The sequence below is a fragment of the Ornithodoros turicata genome, chromosome 8, assembly GCF_037126465.1.
Source record: "Ornithodoros turicata isolate Travis chromosome 8, ASM3712646v1, whole genome shotgun sequence".
Classification (NCBI taxonomy): domain Eukaryota; kingdom Metazoa; phylum Arthropoda; class Arachnida; order Ixodida; family Argasidae; genus Ornithodoros; species Ornithodoros turicata.
Window position 1 is genome coordinate 6350093 of NC_088208.1, and position 15728 is coordinate 6365820.

General features: G+C 46.1%; 2 protein-coding genes and 1 long non-coding RNA gene across 5 annotated transcripts in view; 1 reads left to right on the top strand and 2 right to left on the bottom strand.

Annotated features, from left to right (window-relative positions):
* LOC135366426 (monocarboxylate transporter 13-like) overlaps window positions 1-1557 on the bottom strand; it is a 30735-nt gene extending 29178 nt beyond the window's left edge. The window contains exon 1 of one of the 2 annotated variants that reach the window (XM_064599120.1): window positions 1325-1557. In XM_064599120.1, the coding sequence (XP_064455190.1) occupies window positions 1325-1326 (2 nt within the window). In that variant the 5' untranslated portion in view covers window positions 1327-1557. Of the gene's footprint in view, window positions 1-1316 lie in introns of both variants that reach the window. The other variant, XM_064599121.1, reaches the window with a different exon arrangement.
* LOC135365881 (titin-like) overlaps window positions 1-15728 on the top strand; it is a 162534-nt gene that overhangs the window by 65954 nt on the left and 80852 nt on the right. The window lies entirely within an intron of this gene.
* On the bottom strand, window positions 9867-11445 carry LOC135365880 (uncharacterized). Its single transcript, XR_010413980.1, has 3 exons — window positions 11186-11445; window positions 10568-10673; window positions 9867-10028 (listed from the first exon to the last, which is right to left on the bottom strand). It is a non-coding gene; the product is annotated as an uncharacterized LOC135365880 (long non-coding RNA).

Below are 15728 nucleotides of genomic sequence, written 5' to 3' on the forward strand. Positions count from 1 at the left end.
GCCCCAGCCCCCGACGCGGGCCGGGCATGTTATTGGCTGTGTGCTCCGGGCCGACAACAGACGCCAGCACGGTGGGCCGGGCCAGGCCCGGGCCGACAAACATGCTTCCGAGAGTCAGGTTCGACTGGGTCACGCAGCTAATTGGAGGACTATTAGTTCTAGAGCTAATTGGAGCTAATGGATGACAATTAGTTGATATCATCACGTGCTTGCGTCATTCCTGTGCATAGTATTTGCAAAAACAATCAAGGGACACTGCATTATGCATATGACTGGACCCTCTATAACATTCTCAAAGCCACTTTACATTGCTCCTGACTCCTCACGTAATTCACAAACACGTTCGCAAAGCTTGGTGAGAGGGATAAGGATTGGGAGGAATCTGTCTTCGGCACCCTCTACATCTACGAAAACTTGGTAGTGTAACGGTGACGCGCTTGCCCGCCTGCGTCCTGGATTTAATTTGGTCTGGTGCTGTCGTGGCGTCAAACCGACAGTTCTTCTATGTTTGTGGTTGTGTCTTCTCTTCTTATAGATGTACTTCTAAATTTGTGTGTTAAGCGCTAACACGCACGTCACGTCTGGAAATACTAGGTCTGGGTTTACACGCTGAGTCACCCGCCGGGCCGGGCTCTATTCACTGTGCCGTCGGGCCGGGGCGCATAAAAACATGAAGGTCCGGGCCCAGGCCGAGCCATTTGTCGCCGGCGCCGGGTCGGGCCCGGAGAAGTCGGCCCGTGCAGGGCTCTAATCGGGATTGCAACATGGCCTCTATAGAGCTACTGTATTCAAAGATAACGCGAACCAGTAGAGCTGCAATCTCCTGTTCGACAGCCTGATCCCCCGGAAGCCCCACATCACAATTTTCGTCACAATTCCACTCATAATTCTTCAGAAAATTAAAACTGAAAATTACGGGCAACACTGTGTCAAAGTTGCCACCAACTGAGCATTGCTCGTCAAGTATGGCGACAAAACTATATTGCATGCGCATAACAATGTGCCTAAAACAAAAGAAGCCGGCCACGTGACGGCTAAGTAGTCATCAGGAGCATCAAGCCAATCGGAAACATAAACCACTGTTGCTCGACAAATTGGGAACTACTTCCCACCAGACGCCGCCCCGAGCAGTTTTACCACAATTTTACGATCAAATTAAAAATAGTATTGTCGTAAAAATAGAATAAGCTCGGTGCGCGAGTTTGCAAGCAACGAGCTGTTAAACTACGACGCCAGCATAACCTGTCTACCTAGTGTTTTACACTACCATTAAACGCGCATGACAATGTTTACAGATGCCGGGAATTTTTACGTACCTGCTCACATTGAAATCAGAGAGAATTCATTCCGCTTGAAATTCCGTATTGCAGCGATCGCCAGTGATCCGAGAGTGCGACACACACGCCGGCGCACTTCACGAGCATTGGACGGACATTAAAAAGCGAGCGACGACGTTTTTGCGAGCGGGATTTCCAAAGGGAGCAGCGGGGCAGCAAGAGCGGACGGGTTTCCCGGAGACATTCATGTAGCCTTTCTCGTTTCAGACGTCGTATACGCTCTTCCGCGAAATGAAAGAAGGGGGAGATTACGCGGGCGTATGATTCACTCATCTCAATTATCATTCACAGCATGACACGTGGATATCAAACATACGATGCCTCCATTGGTTTATCCGTCTAAGATCGATTCACCATGGCACAGAAAGCGACCATCTATCACTTTCTATCGCGCGTTAGAAAGTTGACTTTCTGTTTTGCTTCTAATCGGCTAATTTAGCCCTGGCGACGTCGTCCACTGCTCGTTTCGTATTACGTGTAGCACACCTTTCGCTTTGAGCGATAACTAATTGATATCTATGCGCAAGTGGTGCTGTACCTGCTCTTACTTTCTAGAGCAAGGAGGCACGAATATCAGAATTTCAAGGTTCTCTCTCTTGCCAGTTGTGTGGACGTGACGGTCTGTCTGGTGCCTTTCGTCCACGATTTATGAACAGTGTATACACTCTACCGTCCCACGCACTGTATACAGTGGGACTACCGTATTTTCCGGTGTATAAGGCGCGCGTTATACAGTAAAAAAAGTGTTCTGAAGAGCTCTTGCGCGTTATCTAACGGTAATATTTTCCTGCAGAGTTTTCTCAGGTCCGTGACGTACAAATTCTAGCCTCTACCAGCGGGTGGTGTGACACTCTCGCAGATCTCTTAGGGTCAGCTGTCAAAACAGGCAAAAAGGCACCGCACTTCATAAGAAGTTAAGGTCCCGCTTAAGGTCAATAACACTGAGTTCATTTCAGAAGGCCTGCGTGATTGAGAAGGGACGCGAAACTGAAAGCGGAGAGGCGACTGAAGTATATACTATGTGACACCAACTCTGTTGCATCGGAGCTTAACGGTTTTGACTAAATGTGCTTCAAACAACGCATATGCATATATAATAGACCGCCTTGGTTTATTGTGTACACTGGTGGCAGCACAGAAGCTTGTAGCAACATTGTGGTGCGCGTTATACATAGAACTTTTTTCAAATTCGCCCTGTCTTTAGGGGTGCGCGTTATACATTGACCCGAAGATGGCCTTCACTGTGTCGCTACGGCTGTCTCGAAAGGAAGAGTCAGCTCTCCATCGTCCTCGCCTGAATGTTGCTGCACCAGGGTGTCGAACCGAAACGTTTTTCGTTCCGGTTTTCGTTCCGGTTCTGTCATAAACGTTCCGGTAGAGGTTCTGCTCCGGAGCAAAAAAATAACGGTTCATACCGGTTTTAACCGGTTCCGCTTCTGGTGGACATATTCATTCCCAGAAAAAAAATGAATGCTGCAAAATGTAAACCCGTTTATATGCATACATCGCATGTAATATGAATAGGCAGCTGTGAAATTGGTAGCTCCTGGTTCCTGTAGGTGACAGTCTGTTCAAATAATCTTTCTCTTTTCTTGAAGCGCATGATACAGGTGGACTTGCTTGTCGTGATGTCATACGTAAAGTACTTTCTTGCTGGATTGGTGGGATCGCGTCCCATCCGAATGCCTGTTGCTGCTTGCTCGCCAGCAAGCACTACCGCACGAGTACGACGCAAATCGAGGAACACCTTCACTCACAAACGCGCTCGACGGCTCTGTTTTCTTTTCTTCGTGTCCTGTCCACAAAAGAGGCGCCACTTCGCACGCGCTTGCCTCGCGAATACGTACATGTATATTCAACTTCGCTGCTCTCAAACAAGGAACGCGTTGCGCGAGATTATATCGATAGAGAAGCCGTTTCGCAGCTCCCTTGGGTCGCACGTTGGTAGAGAGTCACAACCGGTCACATGTACATCTATGTGCGTGAACGATAAAAAGTTACAAAGGGAGCCTAAGGGTCATAGTATACCGACATACATTGCACCGTAACCGTAACCCTCGTAAAGTATCCATGACATGACTTCAGAACACACGACGACAGTTTCATTCGCCTACTCCTAGTCCAAACCGGCGAAGTTTTTGCTTGTACCGAAAACCGTTAAATAAATTTTTCGGTTTCCCTCCTGAGCGTAAAAAACATGTACGGTTTCGATTCCGTACCGGTTCGCACCAAAATAGCGGTTCTTTTCGGTTTTCGGTTCCGGTTTTCGATTCGCTCCGACACCCTGGCCCGCACTCAGGATCAAGCAGCGTCCCTCTTCGGCGTGCCCCTCCTGCTCCACCGACGCCGACACCCATCATTTACTCTTGACCTGCCCAAGATATGCCGCTCCTTGGACTGCACTCACGCACCGCCTATCTGCCCTGGGGCACAGAGACCTCTCTTTGGCCACCCTACTGGGCCCCGTAGGGCAGAAGCAATGAGCTGTTACCAGAGCGCTATTATGCTTCCTGGGTGACTCTGGGCTCCTACACTCTTAAAAATGAACTTCACTGCATAGCACGCTCCTAGCCAACCATTATCTCTAATGATATCGTTATCTGCCCTGATTTGTTGAAAACACGGGGTGTACGCCTTTTCTGTGACAATTATGAACAGCATAAGTGTCACAGAAATGGCGTACGCCCCCCGTTTTCAACAAATCAGGGCAGATAACGATATCATTCGAGATAATGGTTGGCTAGGAGCGTGCTATGAGGTGAAATTCATTTTTAAGAGTGTAGGCTGCCTCTCAGCGATCGTGTACTCATGCCCCCCTGCTGCCAACGTGCCGCTTGTGTCCTTTTCCTCTTCTGTTTGTTTTTCTTTTCTTTTTTTACAAGGAATAGCAAGTCGGCTTCTGCCTGGCTGACCTTTCCTTTTTGTCTGCCTTTTTTTTTCTCGTAATAAACATATCCCCCCCCCCCCCCCCCTGTTTTCACCATTTCTGGTTTGGTGCCAAAACGACATCCGGTTGCCTTGCAAACACGCTCCGCGCCAATGACTGTGCCGATTGATTGATTGATTGATGCCGCTTCTTATTTGAGAAGAGAGATGAGCGTATATACGTCTTTTTGTGGCAATTCAAATTGCCGTGCGCCTCCCGTTTTCAACAAATCAGGAAAGCGAAAGATATAATTCTGTATGGCGGCTGGCTCTGAGCGCCCTTAGTCGCGGAAGGACCGGAAGTTGTGGCGGAGGCTTGTTTATGTTTACCCGAGAATGTCATGTATACACCGGAAAATACGGTAAGTCATCAAGTACAGAACACGGCGATCCGAGGCGCAACAGCCGTTGTGAGCAAAGACAACACAAAGTGGAAAATTCTCCCTCTGGGCCGTTTTCTTCTCTCTCTTTATCTCTTTCTCTCTCTTTTTGGATAGGGGTTGGGCTCGATTGGATATTTGCTTTAGTCGTAGTGTGTGTTTGGATCCTACACTCTTAAAAATGAACTTCACCGCATGGCACGCCCCTAGCCAACCATTATCTCGAATGATATGGTTATCTGCCCTGATTTGTTGAAAACAGGGGGCGTACGCCTTTTCTGTGACAATTATGAACAGCATAAGTCTCACAGAAATGGCGTACGCCCCCGTTTTCAACAAATCAGGGCAGATAACGATATCATTCGAGATAATGGTTGGCTAGGACCGTGCTATGCGGTGAAGTTAATTTTTAAGAGTGTACATGCAGGAGTCATATCTGGCTTGTCATTCGTTTTCACGTTCAATGATTAACGGCTTTATTTTTTCGCAACACTATTACTTCAACATGGATGAGAATTATTTCTCGATACGAATGTCTGGCAATAGAGAGAAAGCAAACACGTATAATCTGCACTCTTAAAACTAAACTTGACCGCTATCCAACCATCATCCTTCCAATGACATCCTTCTCTCCGCTGATTCGTTGAAAACGGGAGGCGTACTTATTCATTTATTTATTTATTATTCAGGAACCAAAAGGACCGTGGCGGTCATTACATGGGTAATACAGAATTGAAACACAATACAATACATGTAATACACCATTAAGAACACAAATTACTACATTATTAAGAACACTGAATACATACTTCTAATACACGCTTCATATAAAGTAAGAGTACATTAGTTATACAAAGAAAACATGACGATGGAACAGAAAGGTATAGTTTGCTAATAGCAAAATAAATGAGTATGGGGTTGTTTCCGAAAGACAATGGGGTCAACAATATCTACTATGGACTGGGGCAGGGCGTTCCACTTGACTTCGGCGAACGGGAAAAATGACTTTCTGAAGAACTCTGATACCCTAGCCAGACGGCAAACCTACACTCTTAAAAATGGTGGTGGTGGTGGTGATAGGGCTTGCCATTGTCGGCCTCACGTATGTGGGCAACGTCACGACTCACGCCCTGGGGGAATGTGCGTCCTGGGCCGACTTCTAAGGGAACTGTGCCGGGAAAATGGACTTAACCACATAGCACGCTCCTAGCCAACCATCACCTCGAATGATATCGTTATCTGCCTTGATTTGTTGAGAACAGGAGCCGTACGCCTTTTTTGTGACACTTATGCTGTTCATAATTGTCACACAAAAGGCGTACGCCTCCCGCTTTCAACAAATCAGGGCCGATAACGGTATCATTCGAGATGATGGTGCTATGCGGTGAAGTTCATTTCTAAGTGTGCAGAGGCAGAGCGCGTTATAAGCAACGTTCGATTTCTGCAAATGAACTATTTCCACGCGCGAGAGCGAGAAAATGTCACACGTCTCGCTGGTTATCTGCGACCTTCTGCTACACTCTAAAAACAGCTTCACCGCATAGCGCGCTGTGCGCCATCCGTTGCCACGAATGATAGGGTTATCACATTCGATTCGAGAAGAGAGGGGGGGCGTACGCCTTTTTGTGGCAATTTGGATATATGAAAATTGCCACAAAAAGGCGTACGCCTCGCTCTCTCCTCGAATCAAATGCGGTAACCCTATCATTCGTGGCAACGGATGGCGCACAGCGCGCTATGCGGTGAAGCTGTTTTTAGAGTGTAGCAGAAGGTCGCAGATTGCGGTTCGTAGCAATGATTGGCGCACTACGTGCTATGCGGTGAAGTTCTGTTTTTAGCGTGTAGAAACCTAGTGTACCGAGTCATTTTGTTAACGACCCGTCTGAACAGTCTTAAAACAAATCTTCACTGCGTAGCTCTTAGTCTATCACCATCCTGAATCACATCGTTCTGCCCCTTATTGGATAAAAACGGGAGGCGTACGCCTTTTTTTTTCTTCCTTTGACACTTATGCAGTTACGTTAACTGTCAGAAAAAGGCGTACGCCCCGCACTTTCCACAAATCAGGAGTGATTACGGTATCATTCTGTGCAATGATTGGCCTTCGCTGTGCTATGTGGTGAAGTTCTCTCTCTTTTTTTTTTTTTTTTTCTTTTTTGCTATAGCCATGACGACGCCCGCTCCTGTGTGGCCAACAACGGCGAGCCTGTCCTGCCATTACCAACCACCCCCTAGGGGGGGGGGGGTTGCAAAAACTTTTTGTAACCCCCCTGAAATTTCTCAGGTGACCCCACCCAACTCCGCCACCAACACGTTCTGGTAGTGAGTCCGGTGCAGCGAATTACATCCTGTACTGTCAAACTTATGCTGTAGGACCACAGTCATGCGGATGATCGTACCACGCATTTGTCCAAAATCATTTCAAAGTGACTGTTCAAGGCATATATTGCGCGCATATACGAACAAAAATGAGTGCGGGCACGCAAACTCAATGTGGATCATCAAGAACCATTTGCGCCCAACTCAATCAAGCAGGGTATTCTCCTTTTTTCGTCTAAGGTTTTCACCTTTGGTTCATTAGGTATTCATTGAGCTTCGTGAGACAAGGTGCTAGTTCTTTTGCTTTAAGTCGGTCGTGCGATTATGAATCTTAATGTTGAAATGCCGTACATAATGAATCTATATTCTAATGTACTGTGTCCTAACGTAATAACATGTACAAATAAAACGAGAAAGCTGTGCGGATATGTCACTATTGTGCCACAATTCTTTCCGTGCCAAAAAAAAAAAAAAAATCGTAAGTGGAACCTTCACCAAGCATACCCCCCCTCTTGAAAGCTCCCCCCCCCCCCCCCAGCAGTGAATTTCTTGGGAAATCACTGGCCGCCATCGCCGAAGAACTTATTTTTCGCTGAGGCGACATGATTTCTGGTACAAGGTTAGTTTAATTGATGCGCGTCTTGGATGGAAGAGCGGAAGGCAGAGGATCAAAAAAGAAAGAAGGAACATCTTGTGGCCGACAGACGGAATGGGAGAAAAGAAAGAAGCTCCCGAAAATATATTCCTGGCAGCGTGCCGAAAGAGAGTGTCCCGTGCGAAGGCGCAAACAACTTGCATTCAGAGGTTGCGTATGATGCGTAATAAAGGAATAATTTTCCATCCATCACTCGCTCGTGACTCTGTAAACATGTCATCCACTTCGTCTCGTCGTAATTCATCAAGATGGCTGTCCACTGCACAAACAGGGGGCGTTTGTTGATTTTTCACGTTAAACGGACGTCCTCGTATACAGATCGGGCGGTTCCCAATCGCCACTGAAATTGTCACTTACGAGTTCTATTGACACTGTACAGCTCGCTGCAACGTTGACTTAAACGCAGCTTCGCCCTGCGGAGATAATGCGGAACGGGGCGAGAAACACCCTAGCGGCGCTTAGCAGAAATAGAGGGGGAGAAGGTTTGGACTATCCGCTCGTGTTACAGGGGTGTCCGTCATTAGAAAGGCACACTGATGGGTTGTACCCCCCATACGGTTCAGAGCTCCTAACCCTGTTGAAAATAATTCCTGAGGTTATCTCAGAGTCCGAGGTCTTGAGGTATTATGGGACATCTGAGGTTTTGAGGTTGCCTCAGAGCCTGAGGTCCTGGAGTTACCTCAGAGCCTGAGGTCCTGGGGTTACCTCAGAGCTTGAGGCTCTGGGGTTACCTCAGGTTCTGAGGTTTCCACAGGGTGGAACTCAAGACATAAACAACAGCGACCTCCTGTAGCACCATTTCGTGTTCGAATACTTTCTATCGTGATTCAGGTCAGCAGGCTTTAAACGATTTTCCAGACACTTTAATTTGTTGCTCATGTGTCGCACAGACTCTCCTAATTTTCTTTCTGGTTTCGTCGCCTTGCTCTGCCCTGCTTCTGAAGCATTCCAGGTATATGCACCTAGTTCAGGAATACAATAACCAAAGAAATAATAAAGAATAATACACTAAATACCGAATAATGATTACCAAATTCACTGAGCATGTACGAAAGTAATTGGCTAGCTCTCCGCGGTAACAGACTATAAAAGTCCATTACGGTTAATTGCGATACTCAAAACAAAGACGGAGACCCTGTAACACGAGTGGGATAGTGTGAACCTTCTCCCCCTTTATTTCTGCTAAGCGCCGCTAGGGTGTCTCTCGCTCCGCTCCGCAGCGACTGCGTTCAAGTCAACGTTGCAGCAAGCTGTACAGGTGACTAATTTGGCGGTCCTAATAATTCGCGAACTGGGAGGTAGGAGAGTGTGCGGAATAGTTCGCAGGGCCTTGATTCCGCGGGACGTTGATCCTGCACCACGGTGTGCTCTTATAGGAGTGCCAGTTCGCAGGACTTTAATTTCACGGAATAATAGCATTCGCGAAAATTAAGTCCCCGTGAAAATTGCTACTTGTACAGCATTCAACAGTGAACGCTCCATTCACAATAACCAGGTTCTTTTCGAGAAATTTGCAGAAGCATGACGGAGGGCGCCGGGGGTTACGCGTTACTCCCATAAAACCACGAGGCACGTCAAATTGATTAATAGGCGAGCCCACAGGCAAAAACCGCCGTACAGGCCGTACAGGCTTCACCGTTGGCTTACCTGAATATGTCCATCACGGATTGCTGGTTGGTAAAAAAAAAAAAAAACTAAGAATATGGAGATGTTGGCCGAACTCTACATTGGGCCGGCTACTCCAGGATTGTATTTGGCCATCATCCTCCTTTGCCTTTCGTCGTCTCCTCTGGACAACCCAAGAGAAATTCGGTCCACCATTTTTTGTCCACTTTCACGTGAATATTGAGCGGCACGTAACGGATGTTGCGCTTACAGCAGAAAGCGCAAACCTAGTTAGTTTAATTCCTGTACCTACTAACTTCCCTTACAAAAGTACGTATTTACTTTCAATTGAGAGTCAATTGACCAAAGTCAACCTTGGTCTTCCAAATGTCAATTGACTGTCAATAGAAATGTGATTGACTTTTCACTCACTTTTTATTGATAATTGGCCAGTGTTTTTTAATTGCATGTCAATTGACTTTTATCAATTGACTTTGAGCACTCATCTTATTGACTCTTCAGTGCTCCTTGGAAATGTTTGGCCAGTGCTTATTAATTGCATTTCTATTGACTTTTTGGAACTGCACGCACCTTCAGGTATTATGCTCACTCGAGGGTGCTGAATGAAGCACATCAAAAGCAAAATCTGGTTGTACACATTTTTATTTGGCATCCCAGTTAAACTAGATTTCATAATGAGCTTGTTGTTGAATTCATGACGTGACCCATACGCTGGAGAACCCTTGGGTGTCGCTGACTTTGCACCTGGGCTTTCAGCTGGCACAGCGAACATTGCACAGATGTACCCTGAAACAAACATAACAGACATCACTATATGCAATTCATACCAAGAAGAAGTCAGGCAAAGAAAAACCAACAAAACCAATTTTGCGAGTGGTCAGGGTCGAAAAATTGGCACTGCATGGAGATTGTTCTAAGTTGAAATCAGGTGTGAAGTAGAGACGTGATGTCTACTGCTGCTGGTTTCATATGTTGCCCATCTGAGTGCTGAACTGAACTATAAACTATAACCAACTTCCCCGTTTTATCCCACTGGTGATCTGTAGCACTGCTGCACGTTTGACCGAAAAGCAACAGTAGAAAATTAGGGATTTGTGCCTCATAATTTCTATGCTTCCGCCGCTTTTTCAATGGACGTTTGCTTCGATTGAGTCAGCCGGGTGACAAATTGAACTTTATCTACATACAGTTTCTGCACAACAGAGTGGAAATTAATTCCCACAGCACCCTCACGGGGAAAACCACCTCTTATCCTTATAAATGGGGCGGCACCTATCACCGATCACATGACATGGTATAAAATTGGAGAACACCACATGCATTACCTTGTCTACCTGTGCCACTGCAGGACAACTCTGCATGGAGCTGCAGCACATGCAATCTTGTTCACAACACACAATCTTCTCAGTCGCAGCACCATCCATGTAGCATCTGTAACATTAACAGGAAGATGAAAAGGTATAAGACGCGAAAGACACACTTTTGTCAGCCAAAATAACTGAAGTGAACTCAAAAACAAATGCAAGCAAGCACATGGTAAAGCAGCCCACACTTACAAAACCGTGACCTGTTGATATCTTTGCAGTCAACGTAAAGCACACACATAAACTAAAGAAAAGCAAAAGAAATCGCACTTAACATATAAAACAGAAAAGTTAGTTCATAAATGAAATGAAGCTGTCACTGCGCAACGGTGGAGTCAATCGGTTAAAAGAACATGTCACAACACTTGACGGTGTCATGGTATACCCCATAGATAAGACACATACCGCACATTACAAGCCTCCGTAAGCTGTGCGTGGAGTTGCTGAGTTGTTGAACAGCAATCACGCAACAAACAGCGAGAGGAAAAGTATAGCGTACAATTACATCTACGCAACAATTACTTCAGCTGCTACGAAAGAACAAAGTACGCTTAAGAAAGCAACTTAGGAATTACTTACGATCTTTACGGGGTCGACCTCGATCCATGTGCAATTGGCACTGTTCCTCTTCGTCACTTGCTTTTCAGTTCTCACGTGTTAATCGCGTACGCGGCCTCATCAGCCTCATGTACGCACGGCAAAACGACGCAAACGGAACGTCGTCGATATGTCGACCTTGACGAAAACCACGATAAACACACCAAACCAAAGATGGACGACGTAACATGACCAAACAAGACCACCTTCCCGCCTTCCCGCCGCCCGACCGGCTCGCTTTGGGCAACAGTGTTGCCAGACTTCATTTGCTATACGATGCGAGTTGTTGAAAACAAAAAAAATACATACATTGCTATTTTGACTGTCGCTACACAATATGGTATAATTACATGTGCGATATAATTACATGTACAAGGGGACCGTACGCTGTCAAAGGAAAATAGTTCTTATTTTAAATCTCGTTTTCCTCGCTTTGAAACCTTCGAATTTTCAAAAACTTAACTGGTTTCGGTTTCGTTGTCGCCATGTGCACACTTCATGGTTCATTCAGACATGTGGTGTCGCATGAAGCATATATGTCTGGCAGAATACACAAGGCGGAAATTTCTTTAATTCAGTGTGTTGTCGTTAGTGTGCCAAATTATTGCTCACATGTTTGCGTTTCATTGGCTCCCGTACGCGTCGCAGTCGTGCGTTGTCATTCTAGGTTAGGCTGTTGGTACTCGCTCATAACATAAACCGCACAAGCAGTGGTTCTCTAATCTAAACCAAACGGTTTTTGTTCTTCACTTCAAATGCCACGAAGGACGAATGGTCGCATTAAATGGAATTCCCGATGTACGATGCTACAGCGCTCTCAAAATTGTGCTGATAAATGCGACACGTGCTCGACTCCTGGAGCTCACCAGCGAATTCAATCGGCAATGTTTTTTCGTCCGGAAGTGGCTATAGCTCTCCCAGTTGTCGGGAGAACGTGGACCTGATAACTGAAACATCCTGTTTATGTGTGCAATGCATTGCACATGTTTAATTCTTTGATGCATGCGAACGAATAAAATTATATGACTATTGCATTGGTACACCACTAAGCAGGTAGACACAAAAATACGAAAGAATATGTTTCAAATGAAATAGGATCACTTAATTAAAACTGATATATTTAGGAACACCTCAATTGACTGCTTATTGCCCTTTGTCAATAGAAATTCTGTCAAAATATAGCAAGTAACATGTCAATTGACTTTAAGTCGCCAGTGTCAATAGGAATTCTGTCAAAATATTATCAATAACATGTCAGTTGACTTTAAGCGGCCACTGTCATTTAGAAGTCAACGAAGGTAGAAAGTCAATACGGTCAATATGAAATCAATTAATTGTCAATTAGAAGTCAATTTTCATTTTTGTAAGGGTTGGTCATTTTGGGGCACACGAGTTCGTATTATCAACGAATGAGAACAGGTCACGCACAAAGAAAGCGTCAGGTCGGGCTCGCCAATATGTATGTACAACTGCGGTCTATTTGAACAACGTAATCACCAGACGAGCACTTAGCAGCACGTACTATGTCATCGTGTTTCAGGGGGTTCTGACTGTTTGATAGGTGTGGTTCATTACATCATGCACACATTGTATCAGACACTAGAATATTGAGGAAAGAACTATTTTTCTGGGTGTCGTACTTGGCGAGATATAAACCCTCGAACACACGTACTCCTCAAGCTCTGACATAAGAGCTCCGGCCATTCCCATTGGTAGTCATAAACACGTGACCTACCTCGCGCTTCCTCAATGGCGGAGACGCCTGCCGTGACGTCAGAGGCGCGTCAGTTTCGCGATGCAGGTTTGCTACGCGTTTATTTTCCCCCATTGGCTGTAAAACTTGGAATGCAATATCAACAATTCCGTTTCACATTTGTCCTGAATAACTTGAGACGAAGTGTCGTTGCCCTTCTAAGGGACTGGCCCAAGGCTATTTGCACCTAGAGTCACTAAATAAGCTTCGCTTCAGAGTATCGACACTGAGGTCCAAAGGAGACCACGAGCGCCATCTTGTTTCCACACCACACAGGTACCATCCCCAGTTGAGGATCAAAGACGGCTAACATAATGCTCCCTGTGGGATAGAGAAGCGTGTGTGATTGTTGTGCGATATTCCATGTATTGTCAACCAGATCGTCCCGAGGATGTCAAGGTGAGCTCAAGGCCGTCAACCTTGATGAGCTGCTTGCAAGAGAAATCAACATTGCACTCGCAGGCTAAAGTGCGCGTGCGCGTGGCTGCCGTGACGCGGTAACAAGATGGCGCATGCTCGCTCTTGGAACTCAGTGTCGATACTCTGAAGCGAAGCTTATTTAGTGACTATATTTGCACCGATGTGAAGCTACATTCTAAGCAAAAGAAAATCGCCTGTACCGGAATTCTGTCACATCGCGGAAATAATTTTCGCCAAGTTGGTCACCTGCGTTAGGAGAACCAAGAGTAATGGCTCTTGTTTTACTGATGTGGACACCGATGTCTGTTCCAGGGTTTGTATCCCGCCAGGCATATGACAATATTTCCTCACATTAGCGTGCGTCATTTGAAAGGATAAATCAATATGACAATTGAGGCATCCTGAGCAGCTTGAGAAACGCATCGCGAAGCCTGTTTCTCCAGTTCCTCCACGATGAGGCGGGATAATTGAGCTCCGAGTTTTAGAACGGCCTTCCCAATTTAGCTATCTAAACTGGCTGTATTCCCACACCTTGGTTCAAAAGCAAAAGAAAGTAAATAGGAAGGAAATAATCGCAAGGGCCGAAGGGGTTCTCTTAAAACTCAGGGTCGCATTGAAAGCCATGCATTGGTGCGTGTACGTACTGACCTTTCCTGTACGTTTACGTCAGAAAGCGACCATTTCAGAGAAACGAAGATGCACGTGCATTTCAACCGGAAGGTCTTCACCCTTAGGGTAGAAGGCTCGCCAGAAATGATTCCCCATATCAGAAATGTACTACACGGAGCGCAGCCTCTCTGTAAGTGAGAGTAAGGGAGTACTATGTGGGAAGAGACGCTTAGATAAATTATTAGTAGGGCCTGAAATTTTAGGCATTTGCCTATAAATGCCTTCGAACGCCTAAACGCGACATTTTGGGGGTTGCCTGCCTTTTTATCGACTCCATTGAATTGTAGTCCTTTTGAACATTTTTAGATGCCGTAACAACCTCTTTTAGAGGTGCATGTGCGAGAGCGCCTTTCAGCCTCATGCTGAGTGCTGCCAGGACCAATCCATTCTTGAGGTCCATTGACCCAATGATGCACTACACTATCTGCGGTCGCGTCTCAAGGAGGGAAGAATCGGTCATCGGTCACCAATGTAACGCCAGTATAGGTCTCACTGCAACGATAATATAGGCGGTGTAGACCCGAACACGCGCACATTTTCAGCCGTATCTGTCAACGCTCTGTTTTCACTGGCACTCTACCAGTGGTTCCCAAACTTCTCCACGCCGGGGCCCATAAAAATATAAACTCCGGCAGGACTCCCTCGTCAGATGCCGGACGTCTTCCGACCTCACTCACATTTTATTGGAGGTACATTCAGAGCGAGTTCTCTGGGCCAAAAAGTCGTTTTATTTATTCATTTGCAGCACAACTGCATGCTTGCATAACAGCATGTTTCGCTCACCGACAACGAACGCGAAACGGTTTTCTTAGTTTTTTGGTAGTGATGCCACGAACCTTTCGAGGTTTGAGTTCGCAAAAGTTTGCAAAAGTCGAACTTTTCTTCAGAAAATTCGAAAAAGTTCTCAGAAGTTGCACTTCGCGACTGCGCATGTACGCCGATCTCCTTTGCGGAAGCAGAAGCATATGTTTTACGATACGAAAAGCCGCCAAATACTTATGGTATGTGTTTTTTTTTTTTTCTGCGTGCTATATATTTATTACACTAGCAAGATGGATTGGAAACCTGAAAAGGAAAAGTTCGTGGTCGATCCATTAGCGGATCCGATGGAAATGCGTTAGCATTAGAACTTGAAAACCCTTTGGGAACTCCCCTTCAACGACCTTCACAAACGCTACACGACTCTACACAACGCTAAGGCAAGACAACATCCGGAGCCAAACGAGCCTTTCGCGCTTCCTCCGATTCAGCTTGGCTGCGCCGTCTCGCAGCCTCAGCCTTCTTTCACCGCCGCTCCTCCGCACGGCTTTCATAACCGATGGCGCATCCACGTCTGAACCTGTCGACCACAGTTGCACTGCCGGCGCGCCGCGTTACTAGGCGTGTGAACCTGTAGTATAATTCTATTGTTGAGAAAAACTCACGTGAGCTCTAGCGTCGGGCCAATCGTTAGACGACGGTTGAGTAGCTTTTTGGTTTGCTTTTTTTTTTCTCTTTAGGTGGCGTGTGACATAGTGCGAGGCTGGTGAGGCTTTCTCTTTCTCCTCTGTTCTCTCCCTCACTCGCGTTGTTTTGGGTTTCGGCTCGTAGGATCCGCTGTTTTGGCGGTTCTGGGTGGTTCTGGGCGGTTGTGGATTTTCGTTCGCATCGAGTGAAATTTCCGAATGCCTAGCACGTTCGGCT